This window comes from Uranotaenia lowii, chromosome 1 (genome assembly GCF_029784155.1).
Source record: "Uranotaenia lowii strain MFRU-FL chromosome 1, ASM2978415v1, whole genome shotgun sequence".
NCBI lineage: Eukaryota > Metazoa > Arthropoda > Insecta > Diptera > Culicidae > Uranotaenia > Uranotaenia lowii.
The window spans coordinates 50,102,578-50,124,488 of record NC_073691.1 but is presented as its reverse complement, the minus strand read 5'-3'; the positions used below and the strand labels follow the sequence as shown (position 1 = coordinate 50,124,488).

General features: G+C 32.5%; 1 protein-coding gene across 3 annotated transcripts in view; it reads right to left on the bottom strand.

Moving 5' to 3' along the window:
- LOC129750960 (chondroitin sulfate synthase 1-like) overlaps window positions 1–21,911 on the bottom strand; it is a 66,164-nt gene that overhangs the window by 18,519 nt on the left and 25,734 nt on the right. For all 3 annotated transcript variants that reach the window (XM_055746200.1, XM_055746183.1, XM_055746192.1), the window contains exon 2: window positions 11,428–12,096. In XM_055746200.1, the coding sequence (XP_055602175.1) occupies window positions 11,428–11,563 (136 nt within the window). In that variant the 5' untranslated portion in view covers window positions 11,564–12,096. The remainder of the gene's footprint in view (window positions 1–11,427; window positions 12,097–21,911) is intronic.

Below are 21,911 nucleotides of genomic sequence, written 5' to 3'. Positions count from 1 at the left end.
ACACGAGGAACAGTGATGGAATTTTTCTTTTTTCTTATAATATTGCGTTTGTGAATAACACGTTACATTACTGGTCTAAACAAAACTTAACTTACTAGATAATAAATAAGTGCCTTCTATCTGAACACTGTATCCAATTCATTTCAAGACTGATCAGAAATCTAACAATATGAGTGAACCTTCCTGCTAAAAAATATTGAGTAGGTGAGAGTGGGCCATGGGCCACTTTTTTCTTTGGTTCATACCTTTTTTTATTATAAAAGATAAAAAGAAAAAAAAAATAAAAGGAATGGTTTTCATCATTTTTAAAGAATCAGTAAAAATCGCTTTAAGATTTTTTTGGTGACTGAAATCGTCGAAAATCAATTTTTTTCATTTTTTTAAGTATCATTAGACAATTTTTAATTACTTTTTACATCAATTTCCCGAGTTCTGGCAGCTTTAAATTTTTTTTTTTTTGGATTTTGGAAAATGATGGGAAAAAAAGAAAGTTGTGCATTCCGAAAAGTTCTTAAAACCTGGATCGCGTACGTTTCGGCAAGATAACATATAAAGGATTTATGTTCATCTCTATCGCATCAGAAAAGATGGACAAAACATTTTTCATAACTCCTAATTTGGCATTAGAAAACTTTACATACAGTAATAACGTATTTCAAGTTCTTAATGTGTATAAAAAACACCAAAATAAAGGTGACCCAAGAGACCCCACAAAATGTGGCCCACGATTCCCCACAAGAAATGATTTGCAAATTGGTTGCGTTTGTGTGACTTATTTATTGATGTTTCCTAAAAAAATCCTTTTCACGTGAAAAACAAAGATAATAAGCGTATGAGCATATTTTTGTTATGTACTTTAAGTCTTTCTTGGATGCAATTTTGCGGGAGTTTGTTTAATTGAGTAAATACATTTTTCTAGGCTAGTTAAATCAAAGAAGCATATGATGCGTACATAAGTTAACAACATAAAGAAAAACATGCTTACGCAAAGCGACGACGATGACAGTTAGATTGAGATTTTTATTTCAACACACAGCTTAAATATTTAGAGTGGCCACGTTTCCCCATCCTCCCCTATATTTTGCCAATATTAAAAAATTAAGTTCAGTTAGTAATCATCAGTTTAAGATTTTAGAAATATTAGACAATATTTGGCCAATTTGGTGCGTTGTTTTTTTTCTACCAAATTCTACAACAGTTCCAATTTGAAGCTTATTTTTTTCGAAAATGGGCAAAAGGCACTTTTTTCTAAGGTGCACCGAATTTAAGAGCTGAGTTTGACTTATTCGGGAGCACTCATTCCATATACTGATTTTTTTTCCTAAATATTCACCTTGTTTCCGAGAAGCCTCTTGAAAATAGGAAAAAAACCATTTCATAAAATTTTGCTCTATTTTGACAGAACTATAGAACATATCTTACAAAGAATTTAAAAAAAGGTAACAACTCAACAATCCACATTCTTGAATACCACGAGTAATTTTGTTTTCTAAGAAAATAGATTATGGAATGTTGACGAAATTTCAAAGAGTATTTTAAACATATGGAATCATTCTTTTTTTTCAATGCATAAGTAAAACAGTTTTGCAGTCTTAACCTTCCTTTACTGTTAAAAAAAAAGGAAAATAAGCCGGATGGGGTTAAACACTCGGATTACTATTTTGGCTGTATCTTCAAAACTACTGATTTTCATAAATTATACCATTTTAGAATCTTCTACATCTTGAGAGTCCAACTTTTTCAACAGGCGGGCAAAAAAAAACAAATTGTTCAGGAATGTCCATTGAAAACAAAAAAATAACAAATTTTTAAAACATTATAAAACATATGTCTCGGTCAGATCAAGTATAGGTCCATTAAACCGCTGCAAAAAATGACTTTTTTCTCCCGTGTGATATTCTGATGCCTTTTGGGTCACCAAGCATCAGTGTAAAATTTAAGATGCTTTGGTTGATTTCTGATTTAGGGCAACGTGTTTTAATTTTGTATGGAAATATAGTAAGGAAGAAGACATTTTTGCACATTAAATCACCCAGAAAATTAAAATTAGCTTGAAATGAAGTTGGTCTTTAATTTTTGGTTTTGACAATTCTCAAACTTTATTTTTCGTAAACATGACAAGCAGCTTAGCATTTCACGAGTAAAGTTATAACTATTTCAAAATAAAAATATCCGAATCGAATGAAAGTATTTAAAAATGGCAGACTTTGCTTGCTAGAGCTTGTAATAATTTGATGGAATGTTTTTGCAAAGGTCATATAAATGAAGAAATTTTCCAATTATGCAAAACAGATTTTTGAGGTTTTTTATTCTCATCCTACGGTAACACAGCTTTCAAATAAGCAGTTAAAAACGCAAAATTGTAAAAAAATAATTTTGAAAACTTTTTTTTTTGCAGAACATCAAATATCTTTTCTGGGGTAAAAATTGAGTTTGTGCAATGTTCACATAAATTGTAGTGCAAGAATCATGGAATATTTTTCATCCAAATAATATATAATTTTTGGAAATCTTTGGAAATCTCTGGCGATTTTTGAGCGAAAAATTTTGTTTTCCCATACAAGTTTCCATACAAAGTTAAAACTCGTTGTGCTAATTCAGGACTGGATGGATCGCTCCCAAAAATTTATTGCTATTTCTGGCAGCAAAAACCATCAAACAAAAATTGTGGGTGGTGTAAAAATTTAAGGATTTGAAATTAATCACCGTGAAAATGCGGGAACGGTAAATTTGGCGAAACTTAAATTATTGTGGAAAAATGTATTTTTATTGTCTTAAATGATTAATGATTTGTTTCAATCCATTTTGATCATTAGATGTACATATTTTTCAAAGTTTACTAAACACTTAGGATCGATTTCAGTTTAAATTATGCTTCTCAATAGCGATTTTTAGATTTTTCTTAAAATTAAAGCATGTAAAGTATCAATTTGATTGTGTTCATCCTATTTAAGTGAATTGTTTAGTTTCGATGTTAATTTCTCTTATGTCGATTTTGAAAAATAATTTAAGAAATCTGTGCTAAAAAAATATCTTCGGCCTATTTCATATTTCAATGTATAAATCTTCACATCTTTTACTAACTGAAAAGATGACTTTTTCGAAAAATTAAATTTGCCCAACTTAGACTTTTAAGCCTTTAATGTATGATAATTTTTAAAATGAGAAAAACAGCAGTGAAAAAGTAATATTTTAATTCGAATAACACAACTCAGTAGGTTTGAAGTCGTTATTTTGAGTTTTATAAAAGTTATGGCCCATCAAAGTTGAAAAATAATTTTTGAAATTTCCTATTCATTTCTATACAATTTTGCAAATTTCTTCCAAACCTTGTTAATTGGGTGCAGGGAAGTGTTTATGATTGATTGAGATTAAAAAAGTTTATAGATTTGCAAATCTGAAGAAATAACACCGTTTTTCCAAAAACTACTTTTTTCAGCAAAAATAATAAATTTGATTTTTGCAATTTTTCGCATACTTTGGTCTATATCTTACTCATACATTAGAATATCGTAATAAATATAGCATGGTCTAATTCCTTTTAATCTCTTAAATATTTTTTGTGAACAAATAATTCAAAAATATTCGAGCGTTTTCGAGATAAATGGAATTTGATTAGTGTTGTTTTAAAAGAACACTATGCATTAAAAGGTTAAAGTGTGTTTCTCGAAATTTGCTTATGGTCAGACAATCTTTTCTTTTTCATATGTAGAAAGAAATCTGAGTCCCTTTTGCAAATTTTGTGGCAAAGCTTGAGAATTTCATCTTCATCAGAAAAATAATCCATTCAGACAATACTAAAGGCTGTCCAAACGGGATTGTACATAACACCCTTTTAAATAAACAAATTTAAAACAAATTAGTTAAAATTAATTAATGTTCAAAAACGTCTAAATTTACCCACATTTTTATATGATTCGCATAATCAACAAAGTTTATTGTTAGTTAGAGCGGCTTACCAAGTACAAATACCAACACTAGCAACAGTGTGACGGTAAAATACTTATGTCGGTTATTACAACCGTTTTTAAAATCAAATTGACGATTTAAAACACTTTACAGAAAAAATAAGCAGTTCAATGACAATTTTATACTATTAAAAACTTATATACCACTAACAGACTCGGCGTGCTTTGCTACACCGCCTGAAATTGATGAAAGTTTAACAAAAAAGATTTATTCTTGTTTTCCTAAATATTTTTTTCTGTTTTCAAAACCTGTCCTAAAATATGTTTTCCAATCATTATTTTGTATCTTAATTAAGTCTCTGTTATTATTTATTCATAAGTTCCTATATTCGGTCACAATAAATATTTAACTTGTCTCGAATTTCTCTCCCGAGACAAATTTGGTCCATTTTATAGACCACTTTCAGGGTCATTTAAAATTAAAAACAAAGATGGTCCTCTTGTTTGACAATCAAGAAAATATTTCTCGAGTTTTAAAAAAAAATCAGTTCACTACTCTCCCTTTTCAAGCTCTCCACTGAAGAGAAAGGATGAGTAATCAGTGCTTATATCCATATACTTTCCTATGACAAATTTGATCTCATTTGCTTAAAATGTTATTGAGTTAGAAAAATAGTTTATGAGAGCTTCCCTCTCTCTTATTCATTCTCCCACTCTATAGATATGCAACAAAAATGTATGAGGCTCTCGTCTCCTCTTCCTAACTCACTCAATGGAAGAAGGGAAGAGTCCCTTATAATTGTAGAAACACTACTCGTATTAAAAAAACAATCCTATACAAAATTTGGTGCCTTTTGACTGATTAACTCTCGACATCTTTAAAAAAAACTGTGGTCTCCCTCATCATTTTCTATATGTTTACTGGGATCTGGGATGGGTCTTAAACAACCATAGAATCTTTTTCCGCATCCCAATATTCCCCGATGCTAAATTCAGTTCCATTGGATCAATTACTTCACCAGTCATGCAAAAAGTTGTATGGAAGCCCTCTCCCCTTTTATGTTCCTCTAATGAAAAGTGGGAGGAGCTTCAAACCATCTTGGGAATGTTTTGTTTACCCAAATACTTTTGCATGCCAAATTTGATTCCCCTCGCTTGATCAGTTATAGGGTATCGCAAAAAAAATTGTATGGACCTCCTCCCCTCTTCCTATTCTCACAATGCAAATCAAAAGGAGATTCAAACAAATATTGAACCTTCTCCCGTATCCAAATATCTTCCAAAGCCAATTTGGTTCCATTTGCTCGGATAGCTATCGAATTATTCAATAAAAATTGTATAGAAACCCCCTCCCCCTTTCAATCTTTCCATGTGAATCCATTGCTTGACTAATTCTCGAGTTAAGTTAAGAATTATAAGAGTGCCCCCCTTTCGCTTCTTATTTCTCCTCTGGAAAAAGGAAGGATATCAAACATTCACAGAAATATTTCTCGTAACCAAAGCCTCTCCCTTATGCAAATATTTCTTTTTTTGCTTTGGAGACCCCTTTCGCCCTTCCATTAAGACGGGGAAGTCTCAAACTATGAAAGGAACCTTCCCCAGCCTCAAAACCGGTTCAGTAGTTTCTGAATCTATAGGGAACAGACAGACAGACAGAAATCCATTTTAATGATTATAGATAACATAAAACATGAAAAATATCATGGACAAAGGCGCCTTTGAATGAATATCTAGTTCCTGGAAACGGCTTCTGAATGATTCTTAAAAAAGCGTGATAAAATCTAAACAATAACCGTGTTAAAATCAAGGGTCAATTTGGCGAGTATTGAAAAAATCAAACAACGATAAAGCCGTAAAACTACTGTACTTGCATACTTTCACAAATTTTGCTCCATTTGAAAAATAGTAGAAGTTTTACATAAACGAAATGAATTATCCCTCCCAAATTATGTATCTACGTCAATCTTTTCAAAGTATTGAAAAACTCCTCGGTTAATTCATCTCAGAATACCGTGACTCACAATGGACATTCAGTCAATTCCATGGTCTTCAAATAAAAAAAAATTCAGCCCATTTTCCAAAGTTTTTAAGTTCACCGTTCTCCAAAAACATGTTTGAAAGAAAAGCATTTGAAATTTAAAAAAACTGCAAAATGGAATTATTGAAAAAAAATGTTTACAAGATTTTAACATTTGAAAGAATAATTTTTTCAACAAACTTAAGTTATATCGTAAATATATTAATTTTTTAAAGTACGGGCTTCAACTTCAACTCATTCCAACTCTTTTCAAGTTTTCCAGTATCTCGATTTGGCAAGCATATTGAGGAAGCCCATATTTAAACAGGATGAATACGCAATTGATTTATTCATACTCATGGAAAAAATTTGCTGAATATAGTTATTCCGGTTCAAGTTGAATTCTACTACCCATCTGTAAATTCTGTTTTGTTTTAATAATTGATGTACAAAAATACAAAGCACGTTGCCAATAGAAAGATATTTGGATATGGTATAATTTTCATTTTTCTGTAAAAGCTTAGCAATAAATAAAAACAAATGAAGAATATACATATCATAATTTCGATATTTTACATTATTTACATTATTAAAGTTTATAATGTTGATATGATTCGGTGATTTTTTAAGATTTTGATACGATCTTTCTATCTTTCTGAGGCTTCCCAAAGTCCTCAATATTAAAACTTGATTTCACTTAAATGCTGTGTAAAGATATTTCTATTTATTTGTGGTTTAACGGCTAAGACCAGGAAGGTGCAACTTACCTATCTCAGATTTTTTTAAATTTTATTCATGTACTTTTACGTTCAAAAGAAAATTGCAAATTTTCGAAAATTGTATGGAAAATGGCCAAACTCAACAATTTAAAAGCGGCTTTTCTCAAAATCAGTTTTTTAACATATCTATTCCTTTTTAAAGTTCAATTTTACTTAAAACTGATTAAGTTAAAAATATCACTGGCAAAATCATCAAAACTAGAGTTGGTAGACAAAATCTGATGAATGATTTGAATTCAGGACGCGAAAATCTTATTTAGTGATTTTTTTTAACTATAACCACCCAAAATGCTGTTGAATTATAAATATTAAATGATGATTTTTTTTCTTATGAATTTGTTTAGATTAACATAAGGGGTTTGTTAAACGTATTTACTGCGACATGAGATTTTGTACTAGGACTAGAATTAATTTTTGCCTGCGGCGCCTAACTTTTTTAAAAGGCATTTATGTCTTATGCTTATGATTTTCGACCTAAGCATGTTTAAGCCTAGGCGAGGCCTAGACTTTATTTTAGTCACCAATCAAGTTTTTAAGACGAAATACCATTTTATGTTGATATAGATGCATGACGACATTTTTGGAATACAGTGTTTAAAAATACTGGAAATGAAAACAACAAAAACTTTAGTTCACCGGACCAAATATGACATTCAACATTTCTGTTCACTTTTGTTTCCTTTTTTAAAAAATAAAAATGATAGAAGAGTATTTTGTATGCAAGATATTTTTTTTTTTCAAATTTTGGCAACCAAATCTGGCAGCTCAGTCCATCTGGGAGGTCTAAAAGATTTGTTCCCGAAGCCATACAAACAAATCCACTCTTAGCCCCTCCTCCAAAACATATTTCCCAAAAGTGCATTTCAGTTGTAAAACACGGATCCATATCGAGTGTAATTTTTTTTTTTTCATTTTTCCTCCTTCTTTTCCCTCATACTATGCAGCGCATTCCAGCAACCACACACATAAAAAATAATGGACCTCATGTTCGGCAACTTGTTCTAAAGTCAAGACAATGGGCTCGTAAATTTTCGCTCGTTGAATAATTAGCCGTCTAATTTATGACCGTTCGGCTGTTAATCCTCGGAAGTTCGGATGTTTTGCGTTTTTTTTCCTTTCTTCAAATCCAAACTGACCATTTCTCTGGCTAGATTACAACGTTGGTTCTGCTGTCAGTAGAAGCGATTAACGTGAGCTCAATGGTCGATTTTCCCTTTCATTCGGGCGGGCAAATTATGACTGTTTGTATTTGATTTTCTAAGCGGTTGATGGGAAGGCAAAAAAGCAAAAAGTAATGATGCCTGCCGCCCAAACTGTTATGTCTGTGCATGTTTGCTCGGGAGAATTTCAAGAATTTCTCGAACCAATTGTGGCGAATTTTTTTCGGTTCTATTTTGAATCGCAAAGCGACATGCACTTGAACATTGTTGTATCAGAAGAAAAAAAATGTGAGACAGCGTTTCAATGGCGTTAAACCTTTGCACTTGTCAATTCGCACCCGACGAGATTCAAATATTCAACAAAGTTCAAACAGTGTCCTTTGAATTGACACTGAGTGATCGAATCGTTAATGTATGATCATCTTGCAAAAAAAGGAATTTCCCCCAATATTTAAAAAATCATCTTTGCAAACTTTCCTATTTATAACATTTTGATAAGAATTTTGACAATTTTGACAATTTTGACAATTTTGACAATTTTGACAATTTTGACAATTTTGACAATTTTGACAATTTTGACAATTTTGACAATTTTGACAATTTTGACAATTTTGACAATTTTGACAATTTTGACAATTTCGACAATTTTGACAATTTTGACAATTTTGACAATTTTGACAATTTTGACAATTTGACAATTTGACAATTTTGACAATTTTGACAATTTTGACAATTTTGACAATTTTGACAATTTGACAATTTTGACAATTTTGACAATTTTGACAATTTTGACAATTTTGACAATTTTGACAATTATGACAATTTTGACAATTTTGACAATTTTGACAATTTTGACAATTTTGACAATTTTGACAATTTTGACAATTTTGACAATTTTGACAATTTCGACAATTTTGACAATTTTGACAATTTTGACAATTTTGACAATTTTGACAATTTTGACAATTTGACAATTTGACAATTTTGACAATTTTGACAATTTTGACAATTTTGACAATTTTGACAATTTTGACAATTTTGAAAATTTTGACAATTTTGACAATTTTGACAATTTTGACAATTTTGACAATTTTGACAATTTTGACCATTTTGACAATTTGGACAATTTTGACAATTTTGACAATTTTGACAATTTTGACAATTTTGACAATTTTGACAATTTTGACAATTTTGACAATTTTGACAATTTTGACAATTTTGACAATTTTGACAATTTTGACAATTTTGACAATTTTGACAATTTTGACAATTTTGACAATTTCGACATTTTTGACAATTTTGACAATTTTGAGAATTTTGACAATTTTTAGAATTTTGACAATTTTGACAATTTTGTCAATTTTGACAATTATGACAATTTTGACAATTTGGACAATTTGGACAATTTTGACAATTTTGACAATTTTGACAATTTTGACAATTTTGATAATTTTGACAATTTTGACAATTTTGACAATTTTGACAATTTTGACAATTTGACAATTTTGACAATTTTGACAATTTTGACAATTTCGACAATTTTGACAATTTTGACAATTTTGACAATTTTGACAATTTTGACAATTTTGACAATTTTGACAATTTTTGACAATTTTGACAATTTTGGCAATATTGACAATTTTCACAATTTTGTCAATTTTGACAATTTTGACAATTTTGCCATTTTGACAATTTTGACAATTTTGACAATTTTGACAATTTTGACAATTTTGACAATTTTGACAATTTTGACAATTTTGACAATTTTGACAATTTTGACAATTTTGACAATTTTGGCAATTTTGACAATTTTGACAATTTTGACAATTTTGACAATTTTGACAATTTTGACAATTTTGACAATTTTGACAATTTTGACAATTTTGACAATTTTGACAATTTTGACAATTTTGACAATTTTGACAATTTTGACAATTTTGACAATTTCGACATTTTTGACAATTTTGACAATTTTGAGAATTTTGACAATTTTGAGAATTTTGACAATTTTGACAATTTTGTCAATTTTGACAATTATGACAATTTTGACAATTTGGACAATTTGGACAATTTTGACAATTTTGACAATTTTGACAATTTTGACAATTTTGACAATTTTGATAATTTTGACAATTTTGACAATTTTGACAATTTTGACAATTTTGACAATTTGACAATTTTGACAATTTTGACAATTTCGACAATTTTGACAATTTTGACAATTTTGACAATTTTGACAATTTTGACAATTTTTGACAATTTTGACAATTTTGGCAATATTGACAATTTTCACAATTTTGTCAATTTTGACAATTTTGACAATTTTGCCATTTTGACAATTTTGACAATTTTGACAATTTTGACAATTTTGACAATTTTGACAATTTTGACAATTTTGACAATTTTGACAATTTTGACAATTTTGACAATTTTGACAATTTTGACAATTTTGACAATTTTGACAATTTTGACAATTTTGACAATTTTGACAATTTTGACAATTTTGACAATTTTGACAATTTTGACAATTTTGACAATTTTGACAATTTTGACAATTTCGACATTTTTGACAATTTTGACAATTTTGAGAATTTTGACAATTTTGAGAATTTTGACAATTTTGACAATTTTGTCAATTTTGACAATTATGACAATTTTGACAATTTGGACAATTTGGACAATTTTGACAATTTTGACAATTTTGACAATTTTGACAATTTTGATAATTTTGACAATTTTGACAATTTTGACAATTTTGACAATTTTGACAATTTGACAATTTTGACAATTTTGACAATTTCGACAATTTTGACAATTTTGACAATTTTGACAATTTTGACAATTTTGACAATTTTTGACAATTTTGACAATTTTGGCAATATTGACAATTTTCACAATTTTGTCAATTTTGACAATTTTGACAATTTTGCCATTTTGACAATTTTGACAATTTTGACAATTTTGACAATTTTGACAATTTTGACAATTTTGACAATTTTGACAATTTTGACAATTTTGACAATTTTGACAATTTTGACAATTTTGACAATTTTGACAATTTTGACAATTTTGACAATTTTGACCATTTTGACCATTTTTGACCATCAAAGCCATTGTTTTTCTCAAAACTGTTCCATGAACCATATTTGTGTAGGCATTATAGTTTTTTAGCTTATTTTTTTTTTTAATTTTTGTCTGAATAGTTGGCCTTTTGTAAGTCTAGATAGTTTTTGAGAAAACTAGATATGCCAAGTTGCCTTACAAGGTAAGGTCTTTATGCCCACAAAGTTCCATTGAATTCTGAGATGGTCGTGCCAACTTCGTGTCCATTTGGCGTGGAATCCGTCTTGTGTCATATTTTAATTTTTATCCATATGGGATTTTTTTTCATTTCTACCTTCAAACGATTTTTGTCCCAAAAAAAACTTTGGGTACTTAATTTGACGTCATTTCACAATCCGTTTTAACTTGATGGTGACACATAGAAAAAGCCTACGTGTTATATACAAGATTTCTTAATTTTTGTAAAACAGAACAATGTAGAAAAAATACTAAATACTTACACTTTTGTTTCATACTGTTGATGGAGTTGCACATGCTCACGATCTCCAGGGTGCGATAGTTCCGGAAGAGAGCGCCAACACACAGCCCGATGATGATCCCGAACAGTCCGTACAGGATCTTCTTCCTCTGTGACATTATTTGATGAGGGAGGGGATTCTGGAACTGGCAACCTAACCTAGACACTTAACACTTAACACGACACAGATTTGACTAATCTCGTTCTCACTCGTTTTAATGCATTACTTCTCTCTTATTGGCACGGTTGAAATTTACACAAAACTTTTCCCCCGATTTTCTAAACAATATTCATTCGATATCACTTGAGGCAAATTTTCTGTCCTTCGGTGAACTTCCCAGGAACCATCATATCGTGGCACCGATTCCAGAAGGACTTCCGGTTCGAACTTTTCACTAAACGCCGACGATGATTGCAGCTGCTCAGCCTCTGCTTCCATTTGTGCCGGACAAGGTAAGCTCCCACTAAAAATTTCTCACCTTAACCTTAACCCTCAACCCTAACAGTAAGCAAGATGCCGACCGGATTGATAAAACACTGGAAGATGACTGTTATTAGGTGCTGCCGGGTGCCGATTTGATGACCCTAAATTGGTGCCGTCGCTGAATTCCGAGAAGGTTCCGATTAGACGTCATTGCTGAGCTGAAATTTTCTGAAAACGAATAAAAAACAAAATTTTTAGAAGATTTTTTTTTTTGACATAAAAGACAAGAAAATAAAATTGTTGATTCTGATTAATTCAAACACACAGAAGCCCTCCAAGGCGAAACTTCAATCGCAAACTTTGAGATAACCATCCGCGAACTCGAAAAAATAAAACAGGTATTTGCGAGAAAACCCCCGACTGAGAGAGAAACTTCAAGCTAACATCTTCAACTAACTAATCATGGGGGCTAGTTCCAGTTCCAAGATTCCCTCTAAGCACCCAAAATGGTCTCGAAGCTTCAAGTTCATCTTCGATCATTCGTCTTAGCCATCATCCGTCAGTTTGCTGACTCACCGGGACTGTGTAATTAAGACTATTTTTCATAATTATGTTTTGTTTTTAGCCACTGACAGTTTTAGTGGCCCCAAAAATCTTCCGCCGTTTTTTTTCTTGCTTGGGTTGGGTACCCACTTGTTTTTTGGTTGATTGAATTCATCTCCGGGTTTGAGATTTTTTTTTCCCTCTATTTACAGTCGTTGGGTAAAGGTGGATGTGCAAAATTAGAGGAAAGCGGACAAGCACTTATGTTTCCCCTAATTGAAGTTGTTTTTTTTATTTTTCAGTTGTATGTACCTTCAATTTTTTTTCAACCATTTTTATTTCTGTTCCATGAAATGCAATCAAAGCAAAGTGATATCCACGTTGATGACCTAGTAAGGCCATATCGTACGATAGACGATTGAAGAAAATCGAAAGACATTGTAGACACATTTTTGTTGCTTCTTTTCGCAGAGTTCCGCAAAGGTTTCCCGACGTAGCGTTGCGAGCGCTCAAATTAGCAATGATGTACGCAAAATTGCAAACGATAACGCAACGTGGAAAGAGTTGAAACAAAAAACGAAATTGGTTGATGTGTGCAATTTTTTTTTGTTTTAACTGACCGAAACGCATGGGCATTGAAAATTTTAATAAGCCAGAGAGAATTTAAAATGCATTTGAGTTTCGCTGAAAATAAAATAAAAGAACTAAAACAAATTTTTTTAATCATAAAAAAATCTCCGGTCAAACTTAAATCACAATTGTTAACTGAAAGTTAACAAATGAAATTGAAGCTGGAACATATTTGAAATTATTATGTTACTTGGTGTTACAACACTATTCAACTTCAACCTGTGGTCGGGGACGATTTCATTCTGTGTTTTCAACACCTGACATAACAGGACAGTCAATGGATAAAATTTCTGTCAAAAATAACCAATTGTGAATTGCAGGGATTTTTTAATGTTACATTGAGCTCATAATAGGACCCTTCCGGCATCACTGTAAGAGAATTTCAACTCAGAGATTCACTAAGATACGTCTGACACTTACAAGAATAAGTATATTAATGACTAATTTGTGTTTTTTTTTACACTTTGGGGATTATTCTACGACTCGAGTAACGTGACTTATGAAATTTCATGTCGTATTTCTGGCCTAAATAAAGACTTTCACCGTCTTAGCTGATTAAGGACTTCACAGACTGTATAAATGACGTTGACAACATAAGATTATCATTCAACACCCCCTACCAAGATAGGAATCGAACCCATGCCATCAGTGGATCATCAATTACCGTCTCACCGTCTCTACGAAATTTTCGTTCGTATGAGCTGCTATTGGTCTTCAGAGCTCATCGATAGACACATTTCTTTCCTGAAGCATTTTCTGGAGTCAGGACGAAGAAATGAAAATTTGTGAATGTAAACAACAATATAAGTCAGTCATTAATCAACTTATTGTTGTGAGTGACAGACGTATCTGAGTGAATCTCTGATTTGAGATTCATAAGAATCGTGAAATCACGACAATGACGTAGTCGGTAAGATGAGCACATTGCAAGGCTGGTGGTCAGATTGTTGAGAAATGGTTCGACTCCGGTAAATTAGACGGAGATGCTGGTAAAGCGCAGCTTGTTAAGACTGCTGCTGGTAGGGTTGTTTTTAGTTGATTTGGCTTTCTGGTGGAAAAAGACGAAATTGGCTTAGGAAGCGCGGATTTAAAGACTGTTGCTAGGAAAGGTGGTAGAACTGGTGGAATAGCCGGACTGTCTTAGGAAACGCAGACTTTTAAGGCTGCAGATGCTGAATGTATGTTTTGATTTTCCCTTTCGGTGGAAAAAAGACAGAATCGGCTTAGGAAGCGCAGATTTTGAAGATTATTGATTCAATTTGTTTGTTTTGATTTAGTCTTCTGGTGAAGAAAGACTTAGGAAACGCATATTTTTAATGCTGCTGTTGCTGATTGTTTGTTTTGATATGGCCTTCCGATGGAATAAGGCGGGTCGACTTAGGAAGCGCAGATTGTTAAGGCTTCTGCTGCTGCTGATTATTTGTTTTTATTTGGCCTTCCAATGGAAATAGACGGATTGGCTAAGGAAGCGCCTACGTTTAAGACTACTGCTGCGTTCCTCCGGTAAAAAAGACGGAGAGGCCTGAAAATCGCAGATTGTTAAGGTTGCTACTGCTGATTGATTGTTCTTAGGGTTGTTTAATCTGATTTGGTCTTTCGATGGATGGCCGGCCTAGAAAGTTCAGATTATTATAGCTAAAGCTGCTTCTTGTGTGTTTTGATTCGGCCTTCCGGTGAAAATAGTCGGATTTGCTTAGAAAGCGCAGATTTTCATACTGCTGCCGCTGAATGTTTGTTTTGAAATCGACCTTCGAACATATTTTGAAGGCTGTTTATATGAATTTTGGTGGATTCGGCTCCGGTGTTTGAGTTGAAAAAGCAGGGAAAGTGCAGATTGGTAAGGCTGCTGCTGTTGTTTTCAGTGATTTTGACTCTTGTGTGCTGCTGCTGTGATTGTTTTTGAATGAAATTCGTCGTATTACAAATTTTTGTTGACCATGGAGATTAGAAAGAAAATGCAATTTTTACTGCAATTTTTACTGAATTACAGCTGATTGAAATAATAAACCAACATTTAAACTAAAAACTGATTTTGAATCAATTTATTATCATTTATTTAATGAAGGATGAAGATGTGACGAGATTATTAAATTTCAAATTTACAATGCTTTAGATAGAAAATAAAGAATTCGACCTATTTCAGAAAATGCAATTGAAAATGATAGGGGTACCGTTTATAGTTCAGACATCTCTAAAGAACGTTTTCAATCTTTTGATATTTACGATTTTCATTCATTTAGCATCTATGTTTGTAAAAGACTGAACCTGTTTTTTTGTATTATGAGTTCTATTTAAATTTTTTTAGAAATTTTGTCAAATTCCTTTATTTTCGTAAAACTATAAAACGAAGAGAAATATTTTAAAGCTTTCTCTCAGAAGTAAAAATTCGATCATTTGATCAAAACTTTTATTTACAATGTCTTTGTAACATTCTACATTTTTTTCAAAAAAATTAAAAAACTTAAATTTTGTTGCACCAATGTGATTTTTTATTTCAATTTATATAAATTATTATTAGGAAATCTTTTTATAAAATTGAAAACATTGTGCCCTTCAAGAAATAAAATTCAATTTTTCATTTTATTCATACCGTAAAACGGTGTACTTTTGATAACCGGGGTAAATTTGACCAACAATAAACTTTTTCACATTATCGTCAGTTACTCACTCTACAGTTTGAATTTTTGAAAACTGTTTTCTACGTTTGAAAGCCTAATAATTGGGTAATAAATAGGCAAAATTTGGTTTGTATTTGAATTTATTTTTCTGAAAGTAAAAATCTAATTCAAAATCTCAAAATATATATTTTCCCAAGGCTCGCAAACAAATAGCTCTCCTGATAATACCATAAAGCAGGCATGTCAAACTCGTTTAAGTGTGCGGGCCGCATTAAAAATCTTTCATTTCCAAAAATGATATTATTTCCTCTCGTAGCAAAAAAAATCTTTTTAATATTTTGTGGCAGTAAAGCCAGTGTACTTCTGTGTAGTAGGGAACTTTGTGATAATTTAAGACGGAGCTACGTGGGCCGCATTGACAAAGGCGGCTGGCCGCATGCGGCCCGCGAACCCCCTGTTTGACATGCTTGCCATAAAGCATTTTTAAGCGTAGGAGTAGTTCTATTTTTATAGTCATTTCATGATATGTTTTTTTATTAAAAAAATAAGGACATTTTACAAAAGTAAGCCCGTGTTGGAAAAATGGATAATAACCTTATCAAATCGTTAACTTTTAAGAAAAATGAAAATGAAAACAGTGGAAGGGCCTTGGGGAATGTGTAAAGGTAAAACTTCATTTAAATTTTGAAGCTCAAACTATTTAGCAATGATTATAATTTTGCCGCTAAATGTTGGCAGCATCATAATTCTTTTTTCGATTATAAATATTTTTAAAATAAAACGATAAAAACCAAGGTTAAATTGGTAAACTAGTATATGTTAATATTATATAGTTATTTTGTGTCCCTTATGATTAAGAAAACTCATAAAAACCGTCAGAATAGAGACTGATCAATGTCACCCAAAAGCATCTTATTCTGAACGAATACGAAAACGATTTTTAAATCAAATTAAAAGAAGTCTAATAAATATCTGCATCCATGTTTTACGTTCATAGGAGTCCAGTACTGGTTTTAAAAATATGAAACTTGCCACATTCCCCTTAACAGAATAAATAATCGAAATATATTGAAACAAGTGATCAAGGGGGCAAGGATTACGGTACCTAAAAACTCCATAACATAGTGAAATAGAGGCCTTACAACATAATCAAATGGAATTGGAATTCATTATCGTTCTAAAAGGTTTTTTCCTTAGAAATTCCTACCATTCTCGTATAAATTTTCGATACAATCGTTTTTATGACGTCGCAAAAAAAAATCCAATATGGCTCTCGGAACTACCTTATTTAAATATTCCTTGAAAACCCCAGTTTTTTAGCTTACTTTCAGGCGAAAATTTGAATTTTGAGTCTAAATTAATCTTTAAAGTGTTTTCAGGCAATCATTGAATAAACAATAGTTTTAAGTTAAATTTAAGTTATACTGTGCTAAATTGTGGCCACGATTAATTAAGTTTCAAACCATTTCTCTTTAAACTTACCTAAAAAAACTAAAAAAAAAAATTAGAAAAGTTAATCTTCGCTCTAAAATTAAGGCATAAGGAAGTTCTTATTATTCCTCAACGATTGACATGTTGAAATTCATACTTTTGATAAATTTTGTTCAACTCAGGAACACTTGAAAAGGATAGAAAAGGTCTTTAAATCACATTCTGTTAAATTTCTCATCTAAAGTTCAATAAATCAGAAAAAAATATTTTTCAAATTTTTCAAAGTAAGTAAGTAAGCATTGCTGTTTTGCTCCATTTGGCTCAACTTTCTTGAACATTCGATTCTGATTAGAGATTCAAGCTACGATATACAGCTTAGGGGTAAGGTATCCTTATTATCCTTATTATTTTTATGGTATTTCCACTAGCATTTCGTTATATACTAAAGATAAAAAAAATCGTACAGGAGTAAATAGACATTGTTTAAAAAAAATGTAAACATACTAGTATATTTTGTTGAACCTTTTTATTTGTCGGTACAATTTTTAATGTGTGCTTTTCTATGTGGTTATCATTTATTCTTTTGAAATACCCTGTAATGAAGGATATTTTTTGAAGTATAAATTTTGGAGGATCTGTTCGATGAGTGTGTTGTATTAGGTATAACTAATCTTGGCATATTTCCCGGTTTTACCCGGACTTGTTGGATATTTAAATCATCATTTGGGAAAGTTCCTTTCCAGCTCGAAATCGAAGATCGTGAAAAAACCCTATTTTACCCTGATTTATTCACTTCTTTGCAAAACCAAAAGAATCAGTTAGGGTCAGTTTCTATAATTTTTGGTGTCAAATTGATTTTTTTTGTGAATTTTTATTGAAATAAAAATTCACAAATTTTTGAAGCCAAAACTGAGATTTGAAATTGACTAATGTGTTGAAATGAAGAAATCTCGTGAGCTTTGATGATGTCGTATGACGCATAAACCATATTTGTTTTGAGTAATTAAAGCGATTTTATCTTTTTCCTCTTTATGCGTTAATCTGGGACATTTCATAAAATGTGATCCGTTGAATTCATTGAAAGATAGATGACAAATGCAGCCTTTTGAAACAAAATTCTTCATTCTGCGTAAAATTCGTACAATTGCTTCAATGGGATGTGCGTTAGTTTGGAGTGAAGTTTATCCATAGTTTTGTCAAGCAAATAAAACAAATTTCGTTCGTCTTTAATTATATTCGGTGGGGAAGGGGAAGGGGAAATTTGTCAGAGGATCGTTTTCGTTTAGTTATAAACCTTATTTAAAGAAGATTGGAAATGATTTTTATCATTCACAGTAAAACAACTCGTAGAAGTATCGTCTCCGGACCAGGGAATCAAAAAATCGTTATCTTTCGTTAGAACTTGCCGATGAAAACACCCGTGAAGGAGATTTTCATCCACCAGTGTACTGTACTCATACTCATCATTAACAAATTTGCTCTCGATTAGTTTTGCATTCCGATTCAAACTTATCGGTAAGTGTAACGTTAAGGATAAGTTCTCCCTTCCTTGCAAGTAGTAACAAGAAAAGATTGGTCATTTTTTGCATTCAGATTTATTTGTTTAATTCAATAGATGGTTTCGTTTATTTAACCTCCGATTGTAATTTGCGACCCGTCTAGTGAAAGGGTTTGACTTGGAGGTGACAAAATTAGTGTTAGCAGATCACTAGTACAAGTTTCTAGTGCTAGTACCGCGAGATATTAGATTAGCCCCGATTTCAACTTGCGACCCCTCTTGTGAAAGGGTTTGACTTGTAGGTAACGAAAAATAGTGTCGCGAGATCGCTAGTACAAGCTACTAGTGTTAGTACCGCGAGAAATCAGTTCAGCTCCGATTTCAACTTGCGACCCCTCTAGTGAAAGGGTTTGATTTGTAGGTGAGGAAAAAAAGTGTCGCGAGATTGCTAGTACAAGCTACTAGTGTTAGTACCGCGAGAAAATAGTTTAGCTTCGATTTCAACTTTCGACCGGTCAACTGAAAGGGTTTGACTTATAGGCGACAAAAAATAGTGTCGCGAGATCGCTAGTACAAGCTACTAGAGTTAGTACCGCGAGAAATCAGTTCAGCTCCGATTTCAACTTGCGACCCCTCTAGTGAAAGGGTTTTACTTGTAGGTGACGAAAAAAAGTGTCGCGAGATTGCTAGTACAAGCTACTAGTGTTAGTACCGCGAGAAATTAGTTTAGCTTCGATTTCAACTTTCGACCGGTCAAGTGAAAGAGTTTGACTTGCAGGTGACGAAAAAAAGTGTCGCGAGATCGCTAGTACAAGCTACTAGTGTCAGTTCCGCGATCAATCCGATAAGCTCCGAATTCAACTTGCGACCCCTCTAGTGAAAGGGTTTTACTTGTAGGTGACAAAAACAAGTGTCGCAAGTTCGCTAGTACAAGCTACTTTTGATAGCACCGCGAGAAATTAGTTTAGCTCCGATCTCAACTTTTGACCCCTCTCGTGAAAGGATTTGACTTGTAGGGAAGACAACTAGTGTCGTGAATCCACTAGTACAAGCCACTAGAGTTAAAACCGACAGAAAATAGGTTAGCTCGATTTCAACTTGCGACCCGATTATTAAAAGGGAAGAAATTGATGAGAATTTATTTAAGCAGTTTCTTGATACAAGCTTGTACAACTAAGTACTAGTAGATGATTTCTACCAGTAATGACACTAGTAACTTGGTCAAGCGAACTCACGTTTCAAATTTTCGTCACCTAGAAGGCAAAGTCTTTCACTTGACCGGTTGAAAGTTGAAATCGAAGGTAAACTAACTAGTTTAAACTAACTCCGATTACAACGAGAAACTTCTCGCGGTACTAACACTAGTAGCTTGTACTAGCGAACTCGCGGAACTATTTCTCGTCATTTACAAGTCAAACCCTTCCACTTGACCGGTCGGAAATTGAAATCGGAGCTAAACTAATTTCTCGCGGTACTAACTCTAGTAGCTTGTACTAGCGATCTCGCGACACTTTTTTTCGTCATCTACAAGTCAAACCCTTTCACTAAAAAGGTCGCAAGTTGAAATCGGAGCTAAACTGATTTCTCGCGGTACTAACACTGGTAGCTTGTACTAGCAATCTCGCGACACTATTTTTCGTCATATACAAGTCAAACCCTTTCACTTGACCGGTCGAAAGTTTAAATCGAAGCTAAACTAATTTCTCGCGGTACTAACACTAGTAGCTTGTACTAGCGATCTCGCGACACTTTTTTCGTCACCTTTAAGTCAAACCCTTTCACTAGAGGGGTCGCAGGTTGAAATCGGAGCTAAACTAATTTCTCGCGGTACTAAAACTAGTAGCTTGTACTAGCGATCTCGCGACACTTTTTTTCGTCATCTACAAGTCAAACCCTTTCACTTGACCGGTCGAAAGTTGAAATCGAAGCTAAACTGATTTCTCGCGGTACTAACACTAGTACCTTGTACGAGCGATCTCGCGACACTATTTTTCGTCACCTACAAGTCAAACCCTTTCACTAGAGGGGTCGCAAGTCTTAATCGGAGCTAAACTAATTTCTCGCGGTACTTGTGCCGTTAATCATCACTAATTTGTTTTAACTATTACTAGTTACCAGAACCCTCAAACATTGATTAATCATCGCGACGAGCGCTTTCTTTAGACGTTACGCCCGAGAATTTCAAAATTTACCACTTATCTATTTAACTATTTCAGTTAGCCTTTTCTGCTGATGTTATAATCGATTCAGTCGGTTTGCTTCAGTGTGAGCATTTTGAAATTTTTTTCATCTGTTGGTGGACCGTCGGAGACAAAATAACGTGTAGCGAGTTATCTTTATCGTCAATGGAAACAGATGAGAAGCAATCGCTTTCTCATATTTATCGCTAAGTGTAACACAAGGGATAAATCAGTTATCAGTATCAGATCAGTTGGATTTGCTTCCCTGCTCCGGACTTTGACCTTAAATCTTCGCTTCATCTTAGAAATGAAACAGAGGAATAAACAGGGATGAAATGAAACAGAGGAATAGAGGATGAGAGAAAAAAACGAGTTAGAGAAAATTTGTTCACTTATGCCAGATGATAAGAAAATTTTTTTTAGAAAAGATCTATGAAAAATAGTTTTGGAGGAGTTTTAATTTATAATTATCGTTTTCGTTCTTGTTTCGAACTTTTAAAAAACTTCTTCTGATTTTTTGAACTGGAATTTTTCTTGTTGATAAAGTTCGAGTACACAGCATTAAAAATAATAAATTTTATTGATTTCACCACACAAACCAGCTTATTTGTAATAAAAACAACGTAAAATTTAACAGAAATATAATTTCTACAAATTTTAAATTATTGCTCTTGTTTTTGAATATATGTAGAAGTTGACATTTTCATTCAAATAACTTACCAAACTGGCTCGACAACTTTTATGTTTGAGACCCCTTATTCTAAGAAAGGGGGGGAAGGGGCTTCTCTATTTTTTTTAAACAGAGCGTCATGTTGAAAAATTTTTTTTTTCGAAACTGAGAAATGTTGCTTGTAAATTATACGGGTTAGTGAAATTGTTCATTATCACTTTCAAAAACGCATGGATATGCGTCACTTTGGCGTTGAAATCGCACTTTTGGCAATTCGTTTTTCTCGATTTTCTCGAAAACTGTCTGATTTTTTTTGTAGGGGAATGAATCCAACTATGATAGATGAAATTTCAGGGACTAGATAAGATGAAAATCGATGTCGACAAACATGCGAAAAAAAATTCGCCTTATCTCCCGGTAGGACTTGAACCCACATCTTGCGCCTTTCCGGGGCCCATGCATTAACATTCTAG